We start from the raw sequence: 22,075 nt of genomic DNA, 5'->3' as shown, positions 1-22,075 counted from the left end.
GACCTAGCTCCATCATCAGGTCCCGAACAAACGCTATGTGTTGTTGGAGGGCATGTTTTGAGTCTGCTACTAGAAGCCAGTCGTCTATGTAAGGGTGGATTTGAATTCCTTGACTTCTTAAGTGAGCACAAACTACAGCAATGCACTTTGTGAATACTCTGGGAGCTGTTGACAATCTGAAAGGTAGGACTCGGAATTGAAAAGCCGTTTGGTTTATGGTGAAGCGTAGGTATCACTGGCTGTCCCAGTGGATGGCTATATGAAAATAAGCGTCCTTGAGGTCGATGGAAGCAAACCACGATTTTCCTGTGAGTAGTGGTAGGATCGTTGGAAGTGAGACCATACAAAACTTTCTTGGTGTTATGAAAGTGTTCATGTTGCGTAGGTCTAAAATGGATCTGATGCCTCCATCGGCTTTCGGGACAGTGAAGTATTGGGAATAGAATCCCTTCCTTATTTGATGTTCTGGTACTGATGTTATTGCTCCCTTCTCCAGGAGTGAGCGGACTTCTTGCAGGAGAGGTGGCAATGGTGTAGTTGATCTCAGGACCCCCAAGGGTGGGAAGGAATCGAATTCTATCTTGTATCCGTTCTCTATGATGGAAAGTACCCATTTGTCCGTAGTTATTCGATTCCAAGCCCTCCTCGAGGTCGAGAGACGGTCGCCAAAGAGAGTGGTTGTGGTGTGGATATTGAAGTCAAAGATGTCGATTTTGCGTGTAATCGGGCTTACGACGCTGGAATCTGGGTTTTGAGGGTGGAAACTGTTTCTTTCCCTGTTGAGATTGGAATTGTTGTCTGTAAGATTGTTTTTCAGGTTGGTATCTTGTGGTAGCGAATCCAGTTTGCCTGTACCATCTTTTAGGCTTAAAGTGTTGTTGTTGATATTGGGATGGACCTATCCCCATTTTGCGTGCTGTTATTCTCGCCTTTTGAACATTATCCATGGCCTCATCGGTTGTGGAATTGAACAGACCTGTGCCATCAAAAGGAAGACTCTCAATACGAGATCTGGCCTCTTGAGACAAACCAGCAGATCTGAGCCAGGCATGTCTTCTCAGGGCAACTGCCCCGACCATAGTTTTTGCACCACAATCAGCTTGGTGCTTAGCTGTGACTATTTGTTTATTTATTTATTATTTATTTATTTAAGCATTTTTATGCCGCCATTCAGCCAAAAAAGGCTCTCACGGAGGCTTACAAAAGTATTTCTTGACAGTCCCTGCCCACAGGCTTACAATCTAAAAGACATGACACAAAAGGAAAGGGGATTGGGAGGGAGGAGGAGGAGGGGGAAAAGGAAAGCAAATTCAGGCACTACAATCTTAGTTGCAAAGTTCAGCAGTGACAGTTGGTAGCAGGAGGGAGGGGGCTCTCAGCTGGAGCTGGACCCAGGCACGGTGGAGAGGTGCCTGGCTGCTGCTTCCTCCCTCACTGGTGGCCTCTCCAGAGACAGTTGGTAGCAGGAGGGAGGGGGCTCTCAGCTGGAGCTGGACCCAGGCACGGTGGAGAGGTGCCTGGCTGCTGCTTCCTCCCTCACTGGTGGCCTCTGCAGAGACAGTTGGTAGCAGGAGGGAGGGGGCTCTCAGCTGGAGCTGGACCCAGGCACGGTGGAGAGGTGCCTGGCTGCTGCTTCCTCCCTCACTGGTGGCCTCTGCAGAGACAGTTGGTAGCAGGAGGGAGGGGGTTCTCAGCTGGAGCAGGACCCAGGCATGGTGGAGAGGTGCCTGGCTGCTGCTTCCTCCCTCACTGGTGGCCTCAGCATGGAAAACTCTTGCTAGTTCTCTTTGATCATCTCCTAGATTATCACATAGAGACAACATTTTATCCCATAGGAACAACTGGTACCGGGACATTGTAGCCTGGTAATTTGATACCTTAAGGCTTAGCGCTGCAGTAGAGTAAAACCTTCGCCCCATTAAATAGAGGCGTCTACCCTCCTTGTCTACCGGTGCTGTATGCACCCTTTGAGATCGACCCTGTGCAGACTCTACGATGATTGAGTTCGGTTGAGAATGTGTAAAAAGGAACTCCGCGTCTTTATCCAGGACTTTGTACATGTTATCTAGCCGCTTTGATGATGGTTGTAATGTTGCCGGGTCTTTCCAGGATTCTTTGACTGCCCTGGTTAAAGTTGGTAGGAAGGGTATAGCAATTGGTGTTGCTGCCTCAGTGTGTATTGCATCGAAAACAGGATCGACTAACTTTTCCAATGTTTGTCGAGTTTCTATGCCCAGTGCTTGCGCCATTCTCTGAATGAGGTCTGAAAAATGGGCAAGTCCCTCAGATGGTGAGACTGATCCTTGTGCTTCCACTATTGAATCCTGCGATGGTATCGATGGAGTGGGCGAAGTTACGGAGGCTGAGTCTGAACAACAGTCATCTACTTCCTCGGGAGAAGAAGCTATTTGAACTGTTTGGACATCACCTGTTTGCCCCATTACAGAGAGTGCAGTTTCTCGTTCTTGAGGTGTAGGGTCGACTAATGTAATGGGTAATGAAGTTGGTAGCACTTCGGTAGTTTGTCCTGGTGCCGATATTGTTGCTGATGGTGGTTGTCGACGACGAGGGGTTGATAGTCGGCTTTCTTGTCGATATCGGTCATGTGCTTCCTGCCAGTCCCTATAATAATAGGTTGGTCTTGGTGGGAGAGAATATTCTGACTGTCTGTCCCATTCCCTTACAGGGGATCTAGATAGGTATCGTCTGGTGTAGAAGTAACGTTCGTCTCGATATCGATCATCGACTGATCGGGCTGAGTCTGGCGAACGTCGATATTGTGATCGACATTCGAATGGCGTAGGCGATCTTCGATATTCGTGTCGAGATTGGACATTGGCAGGTAAGTTTGCTTGAGGTGAGCCTCTAGCTCAGCGGTTCTCAACCTGTGGGTCGGGACCCCTTTGGGGGTCGAATGACCCTTTCACAGGGGTCGCCTAAGACCATTGGAAAACACATATTTCCGATGGTCTTAGGAAACTGTATTGACTGAACTATGTCATGTATCATCTTTTGTATTATTAAAGCTATTGTTATGTATTATTTTCATTAGCAAACCATCCCATGACAATGGATCGTGTAGAGAACAACGAAAATAATTTTATGGTTGGGGGTCACCACAACATGAGGAACTGTATTAAAGGGTCGCGGCATTAGGAAGGTTGAGAACCACTGCTCTAGCTGATCCTCTTCTAGGGTAACTTAGTTCTCTGCTATGGTGAGATACACTCTCTCTAATTTTGCCCTCCAATAACGATGGTGTCGGTATTGGGACCATCGTCGACGTCGAAGGAGGTACAGCGATCGCAGCCATCTTCATTGTCAATGGAGGAGTAGGAGCGGTTATCAAATGTGCGGTCGATATCGATGCTCGATTTTTATGGCGATCATGGCTTTTTGCCAATTTGGCCTTCTTTTGTTTCACAATCTCCGAGGACTTTGGAGTACGTGCCTTTTTCGTTAGCTTTTTTGCTACTGAGGCAGTTACAGATTGCCCTGGTGTTGCAGGGTTTTCCTGGCGGGGTCTGTCAGCCTGAACTGTTGGTGGCTCGACAGGAGCTGGACGCGCTATTGGTTCTTGCTGAGAAGCCATTGCAGGTTTATCAACTGATGCAAGCACCCTTTCCCACAGCTGTGCCCGCAATTTATCTGCCCTATGCCGCTTTGTGAGCTTTGAAAAAGCTTGGCAGTGGGTACAGGAGTCCACCTTGTGGCCTTCCCCCAGGCAGATAACACAAAAATTGTGTCCGTCTGATGGAGGTAGTTTCGTCCCACAGTGGGCACACTTTTTAAATGGGGCCTTGGGGCCTATGCGGTCCGGAATATAGTTGAAGATAGACGAGAATGAGGTAAAGTGAAAGAGTGATTTTTTTTTTGATTTTTTAGGAGAAAAAAGGTAAAATGACAGAAGGAAAGATAAAAGATGAGGGAAAAGATTATAAGAAAACTAGGTAAGTCTTAGCTATATCATTTTTTTGAAGAGCGAGGTTCCCGACGAGGCAGTCTGCAAGACGGTCGAAGAAGAACTGGGGATTCTGGGCGGGAACCCTCCTGCACATGCGCAGTAGAGAGGGGAGGGTTTCCCGCCCAAAATGCCTTTTAGCTATAGAAAATTCCCGAAGCGGGGCTTCGCGCAGGCGCCGAGCCCATATGTGTGATGCACAGAGACCACGAAGAAGAACTATCTTTCACTATCTGGTGGTAATTAGAGGCAGCAGGCTGGTAGTCCACAACAAATGGAATGATTTTCTTTCAAAGCGTTAGACATTTCTTCATAAAGGAAGGTATCCCTGGATATTACTGATGCTCAATTGATACTGTAGTCAATGGGACTAGGGTATCCACATTGTTGGAGATGTTCTTTAAGTTTGTTAGGTCTTCTTGAGAAGTGTACTTCGTTATTGCAAATGTGTTTTATCCTAAAAGCCAAAGCTTTTTTCCCCGTCTTTTTCCATTTTTTTTTCCTGAACCTTCACATCTCTAGATGGGTCATCAGGATACAAGTTGACCCATTTTGCAAATACAAGAACTCCTACCTGGAAGAGCCACTACTTGAGCTTTTATCATACTTTCTGCCACTTCTGAATGACTACCTCAAAGGAAACACTAAGGGCCTTGCTAGACCTGCCGGCTTACGCCGGCAGGGAGGCGGGGCCAAGGCGCACTACCGTTAGCGCACCTCCCCCAGGCTTCCAGACGGCGGAGACGCAGGGAGGACGGAAGCCCTGCGTCGTCCGCCATTTTTTTGTTTGTTTAAAGGGGCCGCGTTTGGCCCGAAGACTCCGGAGACGGTAAGTGGCTTTTTGACTTATTTTTTTAAAACGGGGTGGGGGGGCGAAGGATGGGAGGGTGGGTGGCACGGGGGGAGGGCGGGTGCGATCGCGCCGCCACCGCCCGAGCAAGCAGCCGAGCGGCGCTTGCCCGGGCAATGCCTGGGATGGGGCGGCATTGCCCGGGCAAGTGCCGCTCGCCTGCTTGCTTGGGCGGCGGCGGCGCGATCGCACCCGCCCTCCCCCCGTGCCACCCACCCTCCCATCCTTGACCCTGCCATCCTTCGCCCCCCCCCCCCGCCGATGGGCACAGCGCTCCTATGAGCGCTGTGCCAGGTCCGCAGCTTTTCGCGGCTCCTCGCGAGTAAGCGAGGAGCCGCGAAAAGCCACGGAAGTCTCCACACTTTCCCCAGCCCCGGCCTGAGGCCGGAGCTGGGGAAAAAGCGCGCCATAAGCACATTGGCTTATGGCGCGTAAGACCAGGCCTCAGCGCGGCCTGTCTCCGGATCCCCCTGTGCGTCATCTGGACGCACAGCAGGGAAGCCAGGTCAGAAGGCGCGCTAAGGCCTCGTCTAGGAAGGCCCTAACTCCAGCAGCAGCTAGCACATAGTCATGGCACTATCCAAAGCATGGATCTGCTCTCTCTCTCAGTCCCTTAAGAGTGGTGTGCAACCTAGCCTTATTCCAGGTGAACTGAAGTATCTAATACCCCTGGATTCTTAGTTGCATAACCTCATTTTTTCTATGTGTATAACTGATCTGCTAGGAATAATAAACATAATCATAATTTATAACACTACTACTAAAATCAAAGGCAGTGTATAGAAGTCAAACAAAATAGAATAAAAATATAAAATCAACAATAAATCCATATTAAAATATTAAAGCCACTCAAGGATAGCTAGTAATTCTGATTACATTGGACCTTACAGCTGCATCTGATATGACTGGACATGGGCCGCTGCTTCAGTTAGACCTGCAAGGTCACAGTGAGTAGTAATTGAGAATGGTTATGTCTTGTTCCAAAGAGACTTAAACATGGCATCCTTCAAACATTTTATGCTATACCCATGTTATTCAGTAGAAGGACCTTAAAGTGCCACAACTAAACATAGGATTCAGTAGTATTATTATGCTGATAGTACGTAACTATAATACCTCATAATCCTTGCATCATAGCACTGTCCTGAATATGGCCCATTGTATGCACCAGAATTACCTTACACTTGATCAATGTACAGCACCATGTACACTGATGGTACTATATAAATAAATAATAATAATCTTGGAAAGACTGGTAACTAGGGTATAAGGAGCCCAATATAAGAGTGCCCTCACTTCCATCAGCTACCTATAGCATTTTACACTCTCTACATGAAAACCTCAAATACTGAATATGGGTTGAGACTGATGTCTTTGCTGTATAATGTACACAAGCTATGCTCCTATTTGTTCTGTACTAGTCTTGCTACAGTGGACCATGGTAGTCACAAAGCTCAATTTCTCTCATTTCCTCCTCTATGGTCTTCTAGCAATGCTGATCTGTCACTTAAGTTTGTTCATATATTCTTAGTTTGTCCTGACTATGAATAAGCCTTTTGTCAGTGGGGATTTTCAGAGGCTTCATGATGGCTGGGGGATGCTGGGAATTGTAGAACTTTTTTTCTGTCTAAACATGTATATGATTGTGCCTCTAATTATTTTTCCTCCAAGCTAACCATATTTAACTTCTTTAATCTTTCCTCAGGACTTGGGCCCTTTCTACACCTAAGGATTATCCCAGGAAAATGGAGGGATCGTCCCTGCCTACTCCCAGGATCCCCTGTGTGTCATTTGGATGTACAGACATGATCCCGGGATGATCTCGGGGGAAAAGGCAGGTGTAGAAATGGCCTTGGTCTCCAGGCCCTCAATGAAGCTGAAAGGTTAGAAATTTATGACAGACAAATGGAAGCACTTCTTCACACAGTGCATATAGATAAACTATGGAATCAACTCTCACAAGATGTGGTGATGGCCACTATCAGCTATTGGGCGGTATAAAAATGTAATAAATAAATAAATAAATAAATAATCTTAGTTGGCTTTAAAGGGGGATTAGACAAATTCATGGAGAATAAGGCTATCAATGGCTATTAGTCATTACAGTTATATACTACTTCCAGGATCAGCAGCAGCATGCCTCTAAATATTGATCGCTGGAGAACAAGAGCAGGAAAGAGCTGCTGACTTTCATGTCCTGCTTGTGGGCTTCCCATCGACATCTGATTGGTCCTGGTGGGAAGCAGGATGCTGGACTAGATGGCTCTTTGGTCTGTTTTAGCAGGACTCTTCTTATTTTCTTTTGCCCTTCCCTATTAATGCCCATGCATGAATACTAAGGTGCCTTAGAGAGCACAGTCTGCTATTTCAGACAGTGCAGCAGCTGCAGGATTAGTGAGACTTCATGGGTATGATATTATCATTATTAATGCATAACTAAAATTCATTCTGTACTTACCCTCTTGAGAGATATCAGATATACAATATCCCGCGTGGAAATCAGTGGACAAAGCCACATTATCCAATACTTTTTAGTTGGGAATCACCAGAGGTTAGTTCAGTAGCATGCTACCAATGGAAATTCAACCAACCATGGCAAAGCACTTATCTAGTTTCATTGGGTTGTATAATCTTGATTTATCAAAGAGCTATGTGGCTTTCAAGACATATACAGTAGCAGAATAGAGGAAAGAATATGTATCTGATTTCATGCCATTCAAATAACAACCTGGTGATGACATTCTTGTTCTTGCTAATGCTTAAAACATTTATTTAACTATTTTATTCCACATTCTCAATACTAAAAGCAACTTACAAAAAACAATTTAATACATTTCTTCAAATCCATTTAGTCTTAATTATTTTAAACAGGTACTCAAATGGCTGGAATACTTCCAAAATTCTCTCTCTCTCTCTCTCTCTCTATATATATATATATTCCTCACACTACTGGAACATAGGTCTCTTGACAAATCAACTTTAGCCCTTTCAAGTGTCAGAGGTGGTGATGGGCTGGCAAACAGAACAATGCTTCTAATGGGGCATGAGCTGATCTCTGACCTCACATAATCCGACAAAATAGCGACAGTGAGCTCACTTCTGTTGCTAAGGTAAACAGAGTTAAGAGGCCCATACCTGAGGTAAGCATAGGAGATGGATATTTTAAGGAATGATTTAAAACATACACTGGATATTCATCTGAGTGTTATAACCCATGAAGGGGGCCATGGTGCATTAATCAGCAGTGAAGGAAGAGGTCACTTACTATTTTATTCCTCTTTGCACAATTCTTTGATAATTCCATTTTGTCTGATACTACCCCAGCTTACAGTTTTAGGCTCAAGGAAAGTATCAATAAGAATAATACATATTAAAAATATGTGTATATTCTAACTATATGAAAATTAATTTGTTAGTTGTGCAATGTATTATGAGAATATGTTATATTTCCCAGATACTTTCATTTAAACATGAAATGGGGAGAACTGTACATCAAAAATTTGACACGTATAATTTCAAAGAATTATACATGTCAAATTATACGTGTTATACGAATTATACGTGTCAAATTAGATTCAAAGAACTGTACGATGAGTTCTATGAATCAAAAGAAACTTTGCATCATGGCAAACATTTTTTGAAAATGGAGAGAATTTCAAAAGCAGATTGTGTTATGGAATGGGGTGGGGTGTGTGGTTGCCATTTAAGAAAAAGAGGGGAAACCCACGGGACATGCCCAACCCTTATGAGGAAAATCCAACGTAAGTCCTACTTAAATTAGTTGTGATTAAATTATCTCATTTATTTCAATGAGCCTAGCCTAAGGAGGACTTATTTTTGGATTTTACCCTTGGTGTGTCACATGCCTGAAATACTTTAATAAATAAAATATTTTAATTAGTCACATTTGTATCTCACCTTTACTCCTAAGAAGCTCAAAGCGGTGCACACTGATGAGAGGATCCTATTCTGTTTTATCCTCACACAACTCAGTTTAGGCTGAGCGATAGAGATTGTTCATGAGTCATCCAGTTTATTTCATTGGCAGAGAAGGTTTGTACCAAAACCTTCTCAGGCTAAGTTCAACTGACCGTCTACTACACTATTGGCTATATCGTTTGTTTCGTAACACTCATTTCTCACATGAGAAAAGCCATGCTAGATCAGACCAAGGGTCCATCTAGTCCAACATTCTGTTCACACAGCGGCCAACCAGCTGTCCACGAGAAACCCACAAGCAGGACATGAGTGCAACACCACCCTGCAAACTGCCTGATACTGGTAGTAGTATATAGCTATCAGGACTAGTAGCCATCAATAGCTTTCTCCTCCATGAATTTGCCCATTCCTCTTTTAAAACCATTCAAATTGATGGCCATCACTACATATTGTGGAAGTGAATTCCATAATTCACTGTTTTTAACCTTTGTAAACCGCCCAGAGAGCTTCAGTTATGGGGCAGTATATAAATGTAATAAATAAATAAATAATTTAGCAATGTGCTGTGTGAAGAAGTACTTCCTTTTAACAGTCTGGAATCTCCCACCAATCATCTTCATGAGCAGACCCCAGTTCTAGAGAGAAGGAGAAAAATGTTTCCCTGTCCACTTTCTGTTCCCCTATCCACACCAATATCTCCCTACCCACACCCTGCATAATTCTGTGCACCTCTATCATTGTCTTCCCTTGCTTGCCTCTTTTCTAAGCTAAACAATCTCAGCTGTTGTAACCTTGCCTTTATAGGAGAGTTGCTCCAGTCCCTTGATCATTTTAGGTGTGGTGACCAGACCTGTTCACAGTATTCTAAATGTGGTCGTACCATAGATTTATACATAGAGGCAACATTATATTGGCAATTTTATTTTCAATTCCTTTTCTAATTATCCCTAACATGGAGTTTGCCTTTTTCACAGCAACCACATACAGGGTTGACATTTTTATCTAGCTTTCCACCACAACTCTAAGATCTATTTTTTGTTAGTCACCACTAGCTCAGATCCCATCAGCACAAGTACTTTAAATAGCCCAAGTACATTAAATAGAGGCAAATTCTTGGAAATTTGAACACAATGTTTAATAAATAGCCATTTACCTGATAGTATGTGATTAGTAACACAGGCAATTGAAATTGTGTATTGAAATTGTTTTTAGCTATATGGTTCCCTCCAAAGAGAGCGACTTCTTAATTCTGTATAGAGTGCATTAAAATAAGATTGATAAGTGTGATGAATTAGATTACTATATGGTATGACTTTGTTTTTAGCTCTTTAATTGTTTATGTCATAATTTTGTACTTTTGTGAATTTTTGTGAACCACCCCATGAGCCTCACCTATTCAGCAATATAGAAATGAAATAATAATAACAACACAACAACCAGACAGGAAAATTTTATTGTATTTTTCTTTCAGACTGTCGATGTAGTATAAGTAACTATATGTGGTCAGGGAACCTACTACAACTTTTTGTGGTCTTATAACCTTTGTAGACTTATTTAAAACATCCACTATAAATAATCAAATGTTAAATAATTAAAGTATTTAAAGGAATTCTTTACCTTTTCTAATGCAAATTAGTTCATGTACGCCACAGGTTCTTTCTCCACCTGTTCACAAAAAGAGGATTAAGAAGTAGAAAAACTATATAAAACATATTGCAATATTTATAAACTTATCTTAACCCTTCTTTAGGCAGGCTGTGATAATTATGTGATCATATTATTTTTTAATTATTTGAAAGACCTTAAAAACTCAATTAAATTATCAAAGTTAGTTCTTAGTCTCTAAGCCTATTTTCATTGACAATTTTATATGAGATTCAAAATATAATTTATGTCTTATATTGGAACAACTTAACTTGGCACTTAAGTATGTAAGTTTTTAAGTTATACAAAGTGCTTTGCCAGGAAGAACGACATTTCCAGTTGATGAAAATGAGTTATTACATGTAGCAAGTAACCCAATCAAAAAACATTGCAATACTTACAATACTCAGGGGTCTACAAATGTTGGCTTCGCTTACTAGTCAAGTATAGAGTACTCCACTAATGGAGCTCTAAAATTACAAATGGTGTTACTTTAAGACAGCATACTAGATTGGATGAAAGGAAGTAAACAGTTGATATATATCAGTGTAACTTGGAAGTTTTCATTTCATCCTTACATTGAGGCCTAATCTACACCAAGCAGGATATTGCACTATGAAAGTGGTATGAAAGCGGTATATAAAAGGCAGGAGCCACACCAAGTAGGATATAGCAGTATGAAAGCAGTATATGGTATGTGTCAATGGACCACAACACTTGTCAGTGCACTTCAATGCCACTATAAAGCAGTAGTGTGGCTCCTGCCTTTTATATACCACTTTCATAGTGTAATATCCTGCTTGGTGTAGATTAGGCCTGAGAAGGAGTTGCAGAACAGTGGAATTTGTAAAAGCTGTCTTGGGACTAATGCTAAACTTTCTGGTTATAAAAGATTATTTTGTGCCTTATAAAATTTGGAATGAGATATTAAATATTTTTCCCAGGTTCGTTTCCGAGTATTTGCTTTTACCCCTCGAAGGATCGAAATGTGCAGCCCAGCAACAACTAATTTGAAGTAGAACAGAAAAGATTTCCCCCTAAGGTCTCAAAAGCTATGGTTAGCTTCCCTTCCTTGAGTGGTCAGGCATGCACAGAAAACTTAGGAGAGAGGCAGTGTCATCTCTCATTTGTGCAAGCTTTGGAGAAGGTAAGAAACAGGCGGGAGTCTCTTTCATGCTGATAGGAGGGGCTCCAGCTGTTTCTTACCTGCTCAAAAACTGCTGTGGAATTGGGATCTGCAAGGTAGGGATCTGTGTGACGCTCAGTGGATACATTCATTCCTAGCAAGTGGATTTGTGGATGACTGCAATACTATGCTATATCATGTGATTATGATATAAGACCTGTATTACAAAATGTGTTCATCATTCCCAGCAGTCCCACTGATTTCAATAAGTCTAGTGGCAGCCATTACATCAGGCTACCTAAAATATTTCCATCCAAGCTGGTTGCTATAAGAACTGACTTCTGAGCTTTTTTCCCTCCTCCTCCCATCCCTTTTCTAGTTTAGATTGTAAACCTGAGGACAGGGACTGACTTACTCCTGATCTTTGTAAAATGGTCTGTTGTGGGGAGGGGCTGTAGGTCAGCAGCATCTTCTGGTATAGCAGGAAAAGCTCCTGCCTGAAACCCTGGAGAACCACCACCTGTCAGTATCCACAATAATAGGATAGATTGACCAAGGGTCTGATGCAGTGGGCCTGTTTGCATAATCAAACAGCCCATTATGATTTATTTAAGCCACAGTAGGCCGCAGCACATGCCAGGGGGCATTCTGAATAGTCAACCAATGACCACAGCTTCTTGTGTCATCCAAACCAAGTGGGATGGGTTGTGCAAGGGTTAAACAACCCTCACAGAATCCATGCTCTATTTTAAGGTTATGTGAGGGTTGTTTAATGCCTCATACAACCCAATCCCACTGAGTTTGAATGACACAACAAGCTATAGCCGTGGCCTGAATTTTCAGGATGGTACCTATGGGCGCTGCAACTCATCCTGGCTTAAATAAGCTATGATGAGTCATGGCAATCATACAAACCCAGTCACTATAAAATCATTGTAAGGGCAGAGGAAAAATGCTAATAACAGAAATTTTCATTTTCCCCAAAGGTTTTGTTAACAAAGGGCCACTTCAAACAATTCATTTTTCTATATATGAGAATTTCCTAGGCATGTATTTCCATGGTCAAACATCATGTGTGAATTAGACAATTATGGACATAGCAGCAATTTCCATCATCACAATGGCATGTTTTCCAGCTGCTGTGATCATGGTAGCCAGTGCTGATGATTGACTGGATCTCTTTATTTATTTTTTATTAAATTGAAATGAGCATATGTTGTTAAATGCTGTTAAATGCCTGGGAGAAAAGAAAGGTCTTGACCTGGCGCCAAAAAGATAACAATGTTGGCACCAGGTGAGCCTCATCGAGAAGATCATTCCATAATTGGGGGCCACCACTGAAAAGGCCCTCTCCCTTGTTGCCGTCCTCCGAGCTTCCCTCGGAGTAGGCACTCGGAGGACCTTAGATGTTGAGCGCAGTGTACAGGTAGGTTCATGTCGGGAGAGGCGTTCCGTCAGGTATTGCGGTCCCAAGCCATGTACGGCTTTATAAGTTAAAACCAGCACCTTGAATTGGGCTCAGAAACGTAAAGGGAGCCAATGCAAGTGGGCCAGAATCGGTGTTATATATTCGAACCTTCTGGTTCCAGTTATCAATCTGGCCGCTATATTTTGCACAAGCTGCAGCTTCCAAACCATTTTCAAAGGCTGCCCCACGTAGAGGGCATTGCAGAAATCTAATTTGGAGGTTACCAGAGCATGGACGACTGAAGCTAGGTTATCCCTGTCCAGATAGGGGCATAGCTGGGCCACCAAATGGAGTTGGTAGAAGGCACTCTGTGCCACTGAGGCCACTTGGGCCTCAAGTGACAGAGACGGTTCTAGGAGAACCCCCAAGCTACGAACCTGCTCCTTCAGGGGGAGTGCAACCCCATCCAGAACAGGTTGGACACCCACCATCTGGCCAGAAGAACCACCCACCACCAGCATCTCAGTCTTGTCTGGACTGTGTTTCAGTTTATTAGCCCTCATCCAGTCCATTGTCCCAGCCAGGCACTGGTTCAGCACATCCACAGCCTCACCTGATGAAGATGAAAAGGAGAAGTAGAGTTGCGTGTCATCAGCATACTGATGACAGCACACTCCAAAACTCCGGATGACCACACCCAACGGTTTCATGCATGGGGGACAAGACTGTCCCCTGCAGAACCCCATACTGGAGAATCCATGGGGCCGAGCAATGTTCCCCAAGCACCACCTTCTGGAGCCGACCAGCCAAGTAGGAGCAGAACCACTGCAATGCAGTGCCTCCCACTCCCAACTCAGCCAGACATTCCAGAAGGATACCATGGTCGATGGTATCGAAAGCCGCTGAGAGATCAAGGAGAATCAACAGAGTCACACTCCCCCTGTCTTTCTCCCGACATAGGTCATCGTATGTATGATGACCTATGCATAACCTATGCACTCCCCCTGTCTTTCTCCCAACATAGGTCATCGTATGTACACTGATGGTGCTATATAAATAAATAATAATAATAATAATAATAGTACAGGGCAACCAAGGATGTTTCCGTGCCAAAACCAGGCCTGAAACCCGACTGAAATGGATCCAGATAATCAGTCTCATGCCTTAATGTGTTTGTCTGGGGTTTCTCCTGTGTGCTTGACTTATGCAAGCCTCATCCAGTGCCAGTGACCCTGACTTGTCTCATTCCTTATAATAGAAAGGGAAAGTGGGAGCTAAGTTAATTTGCAGCTAGGGATACAAGTTATTTCTTTTTTATTGTAAAGAGAAGGAGAAGGAGCCTGTGTATTATTGTAGCTGTTTAAGGGTGCAAAAGTGGCTGGGGAATGCTGGGAGTTGTAGGACTTATTTCTGTCTAAACATGCATAGGATTGCACCATACCTGTAGAAAATGTATGGACCAGGATTAGAGGATGTGGGGACTGCACAGCCTGTGAAGGAAGGGAAACCAAAGGGCCATGTGTCACATGACGGCACAGGAACCATCTAACAGATGCCACTATTTAAATGGCAGTATGGCCTAATCTACACCAAGCAAGATATGAAAGCGGTATGAAAGCGGCATATGGTATGTGTATATGAGCCCCAAGAGTTGTCAGTGCACTTCAATATCGCGATAAAGCAGTAGTATGGCTCCTGCCTTTTATATACCACTTTCATAGTGCGATATCCTGCTTGGTGTAGTTTAGGCCCAAGACAGTAAATCTACAATCCTATACACATTTATATTGGACATCTGCTCTAAGTCCGGATCCAGCTTTGTATTGCATGGGAAGTTGTAAGCAATCCCAGGCTCAACAATATTTCCAGAAGCGTAGAACAAAGTTTCTTTTGCCATATATAAAGCATTTATTTATTTACTTACTTATGTATTACATTTCTATACCACCCAATAACAAAAGCTTTTTTGGCAGTTCACAAAAAATTAAACTCTAAAATACATGACAAAACATAATATAAAACCCTTAAACCAGAATAAAAGCCACCAACAGGGAAAGATTTTAAAATACAAGGATACACATTTTAAAAACAATGGGCAGAATCCAACAGGGCCCTTCTGCCCCCACCGATTAATTCCATTTCTATACCACCCAATAGCCAAGGCTCTCTGGGCAGTTCACAAAAAATAAAACTCTAAAATACATGATAAACCATAATATAAAACCCTTGAAACAGAATTAAGGCCACCAACAGGGAAAGAGCTAAACATACAAGAATACACATTTTAAAAACAAAGGGCAGAATCCAATGCAGCACTTCTGTCCCTGATGATTACATTACACAAGCAGCCCCCACTATTTGTACAATAGCACTTTAGTACTTCCAGGGCAAACTGAAACAAGGGATAATGATCTTTTCTGAAAGGAGGCAGGTCGGTAAAGCTCACATAAGAGAGTTTCACCTATCCACCTCCTTCCAGAAACGAGCATTTCTGTTGTTTCAGGAAATGCTAAATCTCCCTTTTGTAAGCAGTGGGTCCCGCTTGCACAACGCCATTGGCCTGACCCAGCACTTGTGCAATAGAACTAGCAGGACGGAAAAGAATCAGCAAGGGAGTAAGCACCCTGTTGGATACTACCCAAACTGAAAAGCATGTGAATAAAAAGGTCTTCACCTGTCACCAAAAAGACCACAAAGTAACTCACTTCTTCCATTTACACCTTCTAAAATAAGTAATGGGCAAGGCGACGGCTAATAAACTGAAACTGAATCCTGGCAAGACAGAAGCCTTATGGGTGAGTGGTTCCCAGGTCCAGGAGACAGGCTCATTACCTGTTCTGAAGTGGTTGCGCTCCCTCTGAAAGATCAGGTTCATAGAATGGGGGTACTCCTAGGTTCATCACTATCACTGGAACCCAAAATGGCAATAGCGCCTCAGGGTGCTTTTTACCAGCTTCGGATGGTTTGCCAGCTGCAGCCTCTCCTGGACAGAGATAGCTTGGCCACAGTGGTATAGGCACTAGTAACCTCAAGACTGGATTACTGCAATGCGCTCTATGTGGGGCTACCCTTAAGGCTTCTCCAGAAGCCTGAATTCGTGCAGAAAGTGGCAGCTTGGCTGTTATCGAGAGCTGCCCCTTTTCAGCATTCAACTCCTTTGCTGAGAGAACTGCACTGGCTCCCTATTCATTACTGGGCGAGGTTTAAGGTTTTGGTACTAGTGTACAAAGCCCTAAACAACTCGGGACCAGACTAACTGAAAGAGCTCCTTCTCCCTTACCAATCTGCTTGATCACTGAGGTCATCAGAGGGCATGTTCCTGGTGGTTTCACATGGATCTATGGCCTGAGTGGATTCCACCAGGAAAAGAGCCTTGTGGCTCCCTTCTTATGGAACAACCTGTCTCTGAGGTCAGACAGATGCCATCACTGAATTGTTTTCGGCACTTTCTAAAAACAGCTATTTTCCAGGAAGCCTTCCTTGGTTGACCAGCCTTGCACTCTGTTCTTTAAAGAAGAATTTTAATATCTAGTTTTATTCTTTTTATCTTTTGTTCATTTTATCTCTTATTGTTCACCTCTCCAGAATTTGTCTAGATGTGGAGCAGTATACAAATGTTATGAATAAATAATTAAAAATGAAGCCATAAATAAATACGCTGTCCAAAATTTAAATGGCATTTAAAGTACCTCAACATTTTCATATTCGAATCAAATTTGACCCAAATATCTTTTTTCAATGTTCTGGATACGTGAGAAACAAATATGATTATTTAGAAACAACCATCTTCAGAATTGTGAGTAATTTAGCAGCAATCAACAATTTAGTATGGTAAAGAAACCAAATAATTCAAAGACTTTTCAATTTTTCTGCCATCCATTCTAGAATATCTGCTTTCATATTTGGATGTTCAAAACTCTGTATCATGATGCCTTTTATTTTAAAGACATACATATAGTTTTGTAATTTCTAAGCTCAGTAGATCCAAGTTCAGTTCTAAGATACAATTCCCAAATTTAATTTGGTTAATTTGATAAAAGAGCACGTTATTACATGCAAATTCATTATGGACAAATGCCTGATACTCACAATGAGGAAAAATAATTAATAATAAATAATGTGTTTATCAAAAGCAGCAGCAAAAGTATGACATAAAACCATAAAAGGAAAAGAGACTATCTGTACAGTTTTTAAGTGTGAACCATATTTCACTTGTATTCCAACTAAAGAAATTAATAACTAGAACACTTCACTGACATTACAAGATTTTAACATTTTCTTTTTAAAATGTACATTCTATTTAGAGCTCTTCATATATCCCTATTAATTGGTGAGATCTTTAGAAAGTTTGACTCTAGTGAGGGCACTTTAAAACAAGGCTGAAAGTATCACAAGAAACATAGAGAGGACAAAATGTTCGAAAACATAAATATGCCCTCCCTTGATCATTATTAAAGGTGAGATGATGAATTCGAGTAAGAATATTTCCAGATCTATCATGTATTCATACATTTGCAAGACAGTCTCACTCATTTAAGAGAGCAAAAATAAAATCAATGGGTACAAGGTATACTGACAAGGATATTGAAGATGATAATGGTCATCTCTTGATTCAAGACATACAACCATTTTCTGAACAGAGACTGCACTACACCATTCATGTCCTGTGTTTTATACATTTCCCAACAGTATAAAACTGGTCTCTCTCTGAGACAGGATACTGGGTTAAACAAAGCATTAATCTGTGTCATAGAGACTTTTCTTCAATTAGATAGTTATGAAATAATTTACTTCTAAATGATATTTGGTTCCAATAACATGTAGTTCATCGCTGTACACTGTTTCAGAAACTTTATAGACTTTATTACCATTTATGATGCTAAAAAGTAATAAAACTCACTACAGGTGGACCTGTGCAGATTTTTTTAAAAGTGTAACATACACATAGCAGTTTACATTATATAGGCATTATTCAGATTGTAATCCTATGCATGTTAGATGAACCCTCACTGAAGTTCAAGTAAACAGGTGTAGTACTGGATTGTCAGGTTACTAACTATATAAAATTGACTGCCAAATGCATAAAGCAACCAACTTTTTTAAAAAGATAAAAAGGAGACCAACTGATAAAAGGGATAAAGTTTTCCGAAAAAAATTAACTCAAGAGAGTAGAAATAAATGGATATTGGAAGTGTTAAAAGTGTGCTTCTCCCAAAGAACGAAACAAGATTCATTTTCCAGCTCATCTAAGCAACTGTTTCTTGTTTCCAATTTCCCCAGGTATCAACCAACAGCACTGAGTATTCATTTTACACACTACAAAAACTAAGAAGTATATGTTAACAGCACTGAATACAGAAAGACAACCACATTCCTTTAGGAGGAAGTGGGAAAGGAGGTGATGTTTGCTTCCTTTTGTAGCTTTTTTAAACTTGTGAATCACCTGTTAAAACTCTCTTTCCCAAGTCTTCTCAGGAATGGAGCATGATGCTGTGTTTGTTTTAATGAGAAATGAGAAGTGCTGTTTCACTCGGGGGTTGTTTGAATCCTCTTCAATTCAAATAGTGCGAAAAGAGCAACAGACCTTGGAAACACTCCACACACAACAGGCTGTATCTAGGGGCTGAAAGCAGCAGCACCAGGAGATGAGGCAGACCAACCAAAAAAAAAAGGGGGGGCTGATTGCTGCCTGTTTCCAACTACAAAACACATACACACACTGATGTGAATTGTGTGCAGAGAAGGGGTTGAGAAAGTAGGATACTGGATTTATCCCCCACCCCCCGACCATTTAAAAGGTTTCCAACAAGGGAGGTTGGGGATCTGAGGAAAACGTTTTTTGAAAAGGGAGAGAGAGGTTATTCCTTTTCATCTGCCCCAGTTGTTTTCCATGCACCTTCAGCCCAAAGTATACACTGCCTGTGGCACTGGAGGGGTGTTGTTGTTGTTATAACTCACAAGTGAAACAGTAAGGAATGGGAAGGGTTGGTGTGGCAACTGCTATTCCAGAGATGATTAATTCTTATATTTATCTTAGAGTCATCTATTAAAACACATATACACACAGGCGGCGAGAAGATAAAACAAACCCAGTAGACCCATATAATACTAGATTCCTTGCCCAGCACTCTCTGTGTGTGTGTGTGTGTGTGTGTGTGTTATTTATTTATAATTTATATGCGCGGGGGGGGGGGCTGTCTCTCGCTTTCTGCAGCCGGAGCAGCCTCGACTCCACGGGAGCAGCAGCTGCCGGGTATGGACGGGCTGTGACAGCGCTTGGTGCCACAGGGGGGAAACGCCTGAGCGCCCCTTTGCCCCCCACCGACGGCTCTGTAGCTCACTCTGGGAGTACCCCGGGACCACCCATCGTCCCCCTTTTTGTTTGTTTTGCCGTCTCCCCTCAGGGAGTCTCAAACCCCCCCCCCACGGCGGCGGCGTTCGCCCCTCCCCCTCGCTCCCCGTGCCCGCTTGCCCAGGTGAAGGGAGGGGGAGGGGGGCTATTCAAGAAGAGAGGAGCCCGTTATTGGCCTACTTACCATCAATCGCCATGATCTTCCAGGTGGGCCGTACCAAGTGGAACGCACGTAGGAGGCACACTGACAGGCAGAGCCTGGAAGGAGCAGCGGCGGCGGGGAAGAAAGCGCCGGAGGGTGGGGGCAGGAGGAGGTAGCGGTGTAAGCAACGTGGGAAGGGAGGGGGGGTGCGAAACAGAGTGGAGCGTGCCAGAGCTGTGAAGCTGCGCGTGACTCTTCCTCTCCCTCCCTCTCTTCCTCCCAGCTCCGCGCGCCCAGATTCGAAAGTGCGCTGCTGGCTCTTCTTTTTCTTCTTTCTGGCGGCGCGCGGCGGTTGATAGCAGACCAACGGTCAGCACCGCTGCCGCGCAACGGCGGTTCCTTGCCCACATTCTCTCTCTCTCTCACTCTCTCTCTCTGTCAGTCAAATGACTCGGTGTAGTGATGCTACCGTTGCGCTGCTGCAGCTACCCCGCGCGAGCGAAGCTCTGCCTTCCGCCTCGTGCCTGATGTGCGTTGCCTCAGTCGCGGACGTCACTGTTTCCCCCCACTCAGCTCGGGAAAAACTCTTGGGGGGTGGGGGGGGAATGAAGGCATCTTAATTATGTAAAAAAATATTTAAAAGGTGGTTCAGTCACTACGTTTAAGAAGAAATGGCATAAATATATGTGTTTTTATGTGTCTACGAACACTTATTTAATATATAATATGTATAAAGGTATCTATTTTATATAGATATCCCGTCTGCTTTTGACCACCAGTCCATTAACCAGTCAATACCAAGTCGCCTCAGACGGGTCCATCATTACTTTTATCACTAAGGGATGGACTGACTTTAGTCCTGCGTGGTCCTTTGTACGTTTTTTTATATGGTGCCATCAAAGTACATGGTGCTCTACAAAGTATTAGAAGACAGGTCCTGACATTATAAAATTTGAAGGACCTAAATCGTGGTGGAAAGGTGGAATAAAATTATTTTTAAGTAAATTCATTTACAAAGCAAGAGTGTATTACTCAGGTTTTGTTAACAGTTATGACATGAGTGGCCACTCTTGCTTAAGAAGATAAAAGAGTAATTTGTTGGATCCGGGTCAAGCTGGGGCCATGTACGGCTGCATTCCTTGCAAGGATCTCAGCCATCGAAGTCACTGAACTAGATGGACCACTGGAAATTGGCCACAATCTACTTTGCCCACTCCTGTAGCCACTGCTATACTAAAATCCATCTTTTGTCCAACTTCTGTGCAGAATGTATGAACAACATATCCCCAGAGGGCTTAAAACTAATCTATGTTAGCCCAACAAAAGGGATTAAGTCAGCCCAGAAAATATGTACCTTTACCAATGTAGTGCCCTCCAGATGTGCCAGACTACAGCTCCCAGCATGCCCCAGCCAGCCATGGGAGATGTAGCCCAAAACATCTGGAAGACACCAGGTTGGGGAAAGCTAATGTTGTAGGATTGTACTAGTAAAGAGTTGTTAATCTCCTCCCCAGCCACCCAGATGCATTTAATTGGCACTGTCCAGGTTTTGTGAGGGAAATCATGGCAATCACTGACATTAGAGCCAGAATGTCTAATCATGCACATTTACAGAATTAATAGCTTAGGCACAGGAAGTGTTAATATTGGGGGAAATTGTGCAAACTTGTTCTATTAGAAAAGTCGATGTACTTTTCCTTGAGATACATAAGTTAACATTCCTCTGGGTTGTAAGTCAAATGAGAGTGAAGGTGCTCATTTTCTTGTGCCACACAATTAATTCCAATTAGTAGACTGCTTAGTCAGGACAGTGTTCTGATGGGGTGGCTTCAGGTTGAGAAAAGGGTAAATTGGCAGAGATATTCAGAGGAAGCAGGTTCATAATGGGTCTGTACTATGGCTGGCTTAATGCTGCTTAACAGCTCCTTTTCATCTACTGTAAAATCTTTAATTTCCAGAACCTCCTTAATCCATATCCTTCCTTATTTTGAATATGCTTCAATTTTTCTGATATTCCTTACTGCTGCCTTATGTCAGTTCTCTTTATGTCAGTTAAGTTTTTTCTCTCTGAGCTAATTTATATGACTATAATGTTTTACAAAGCATTCGTAAAATATTTCTAGCTCATCCATCATTAAACCAAGAAGGCTTACAACAATTAAAATACATAAAATATTAAAGAAAACACATTATAAAATAATCAAGGTCAGATAATATTTTACTCCTCCAAGAGATTAGAAGTCTCTGTAAAAAAATTTTTTTAATTCAGATCCAAAAAGCAAGCAATGGCAAATGTATTCTAGTGAACTGGAACCACCATGATCAACACTTGCTCCAAAATATTGATATGGGGTGGGAAATAATTGTACTATATTTATTCTTTTAAAAATAATATTAGTATTTATTTTAACCAAAAATAATATTACTGAAAAATAATACTGAAAAAGAAAAGTTCATACTTAAGCCTTAGGCCATCAATATTTTAAAAAAATCTATTAGATTATATTCATGATGTCTCCAATTGTCAGCAATATCCAAAGCTTGAGGAAAAATTAACAGCATTTTCTGTTCATTGCATATCCTTCTAGACAACCAGCAGTCTAAGAGTGGTCCACACCACACGTGCATGCACATAACTTGATTACTCAGCTCT

The 22,075-nt window shown here is 42.5% G+C and overlaps 1 protein-coding gene across 3 annotated transcripts in view; it reads right to left on the bottom strand.

The window, feature by feature from the left end:
- SYT14 (synaptotagmin 14) overlaps nt 1–19,582 on the bottom strand; it is a 106,149-nt gene extending 86,567 nt beyond the window's left edge. For 2 of the 3 annotated variants that reach the window (XM_063124013.1, XM_063124011.1), the window contains exons 1-2: nt 19,465–19,582; nt 10,368–10,415 (exon numbers count right to left, since the gene is read on the bottom strand). In XM_063124013.1, coding sequence (XP_062980083.1) covers nt 10,368–10,415; nt 19,465–19,477 — 61 coding nt within the window. In that variant the 5' untranslated portion in view covers nt 19,478–19,582. Of the gene's footprint in view, nt 1–10,367; nt 10,416–11,600; nt 11,628–19,464 lie in introns of those variants that run through there. The other variant, XM_063124012.1, reaches the window with a different exon arrangement.
- Nucleotides 19,583–22,075: the final 2,493 nt, after the last annotated feature.

This window comes from Elgaria multicarinata, chromosome 4 (assembly GCF_023053635.1).
Source record: "Elgaria multicarinata webbii isolate HBS135686 ecotype San Diego chromosome 4, rElgMul1.1.pri, whole genome shotgun sequence".
Classification (NCBI taxonomy): domain Eukaryota; kingdom Metazoa; phylum Chordata; class Lepidosauria; order Squamata; family Anguidae; genus Elgaria; species Elgaria multicarinata.
Note: the sequence above shows the minus strand (reverse complement) of the source record. Positions and strands in the feature narration are given on the sequence as shown.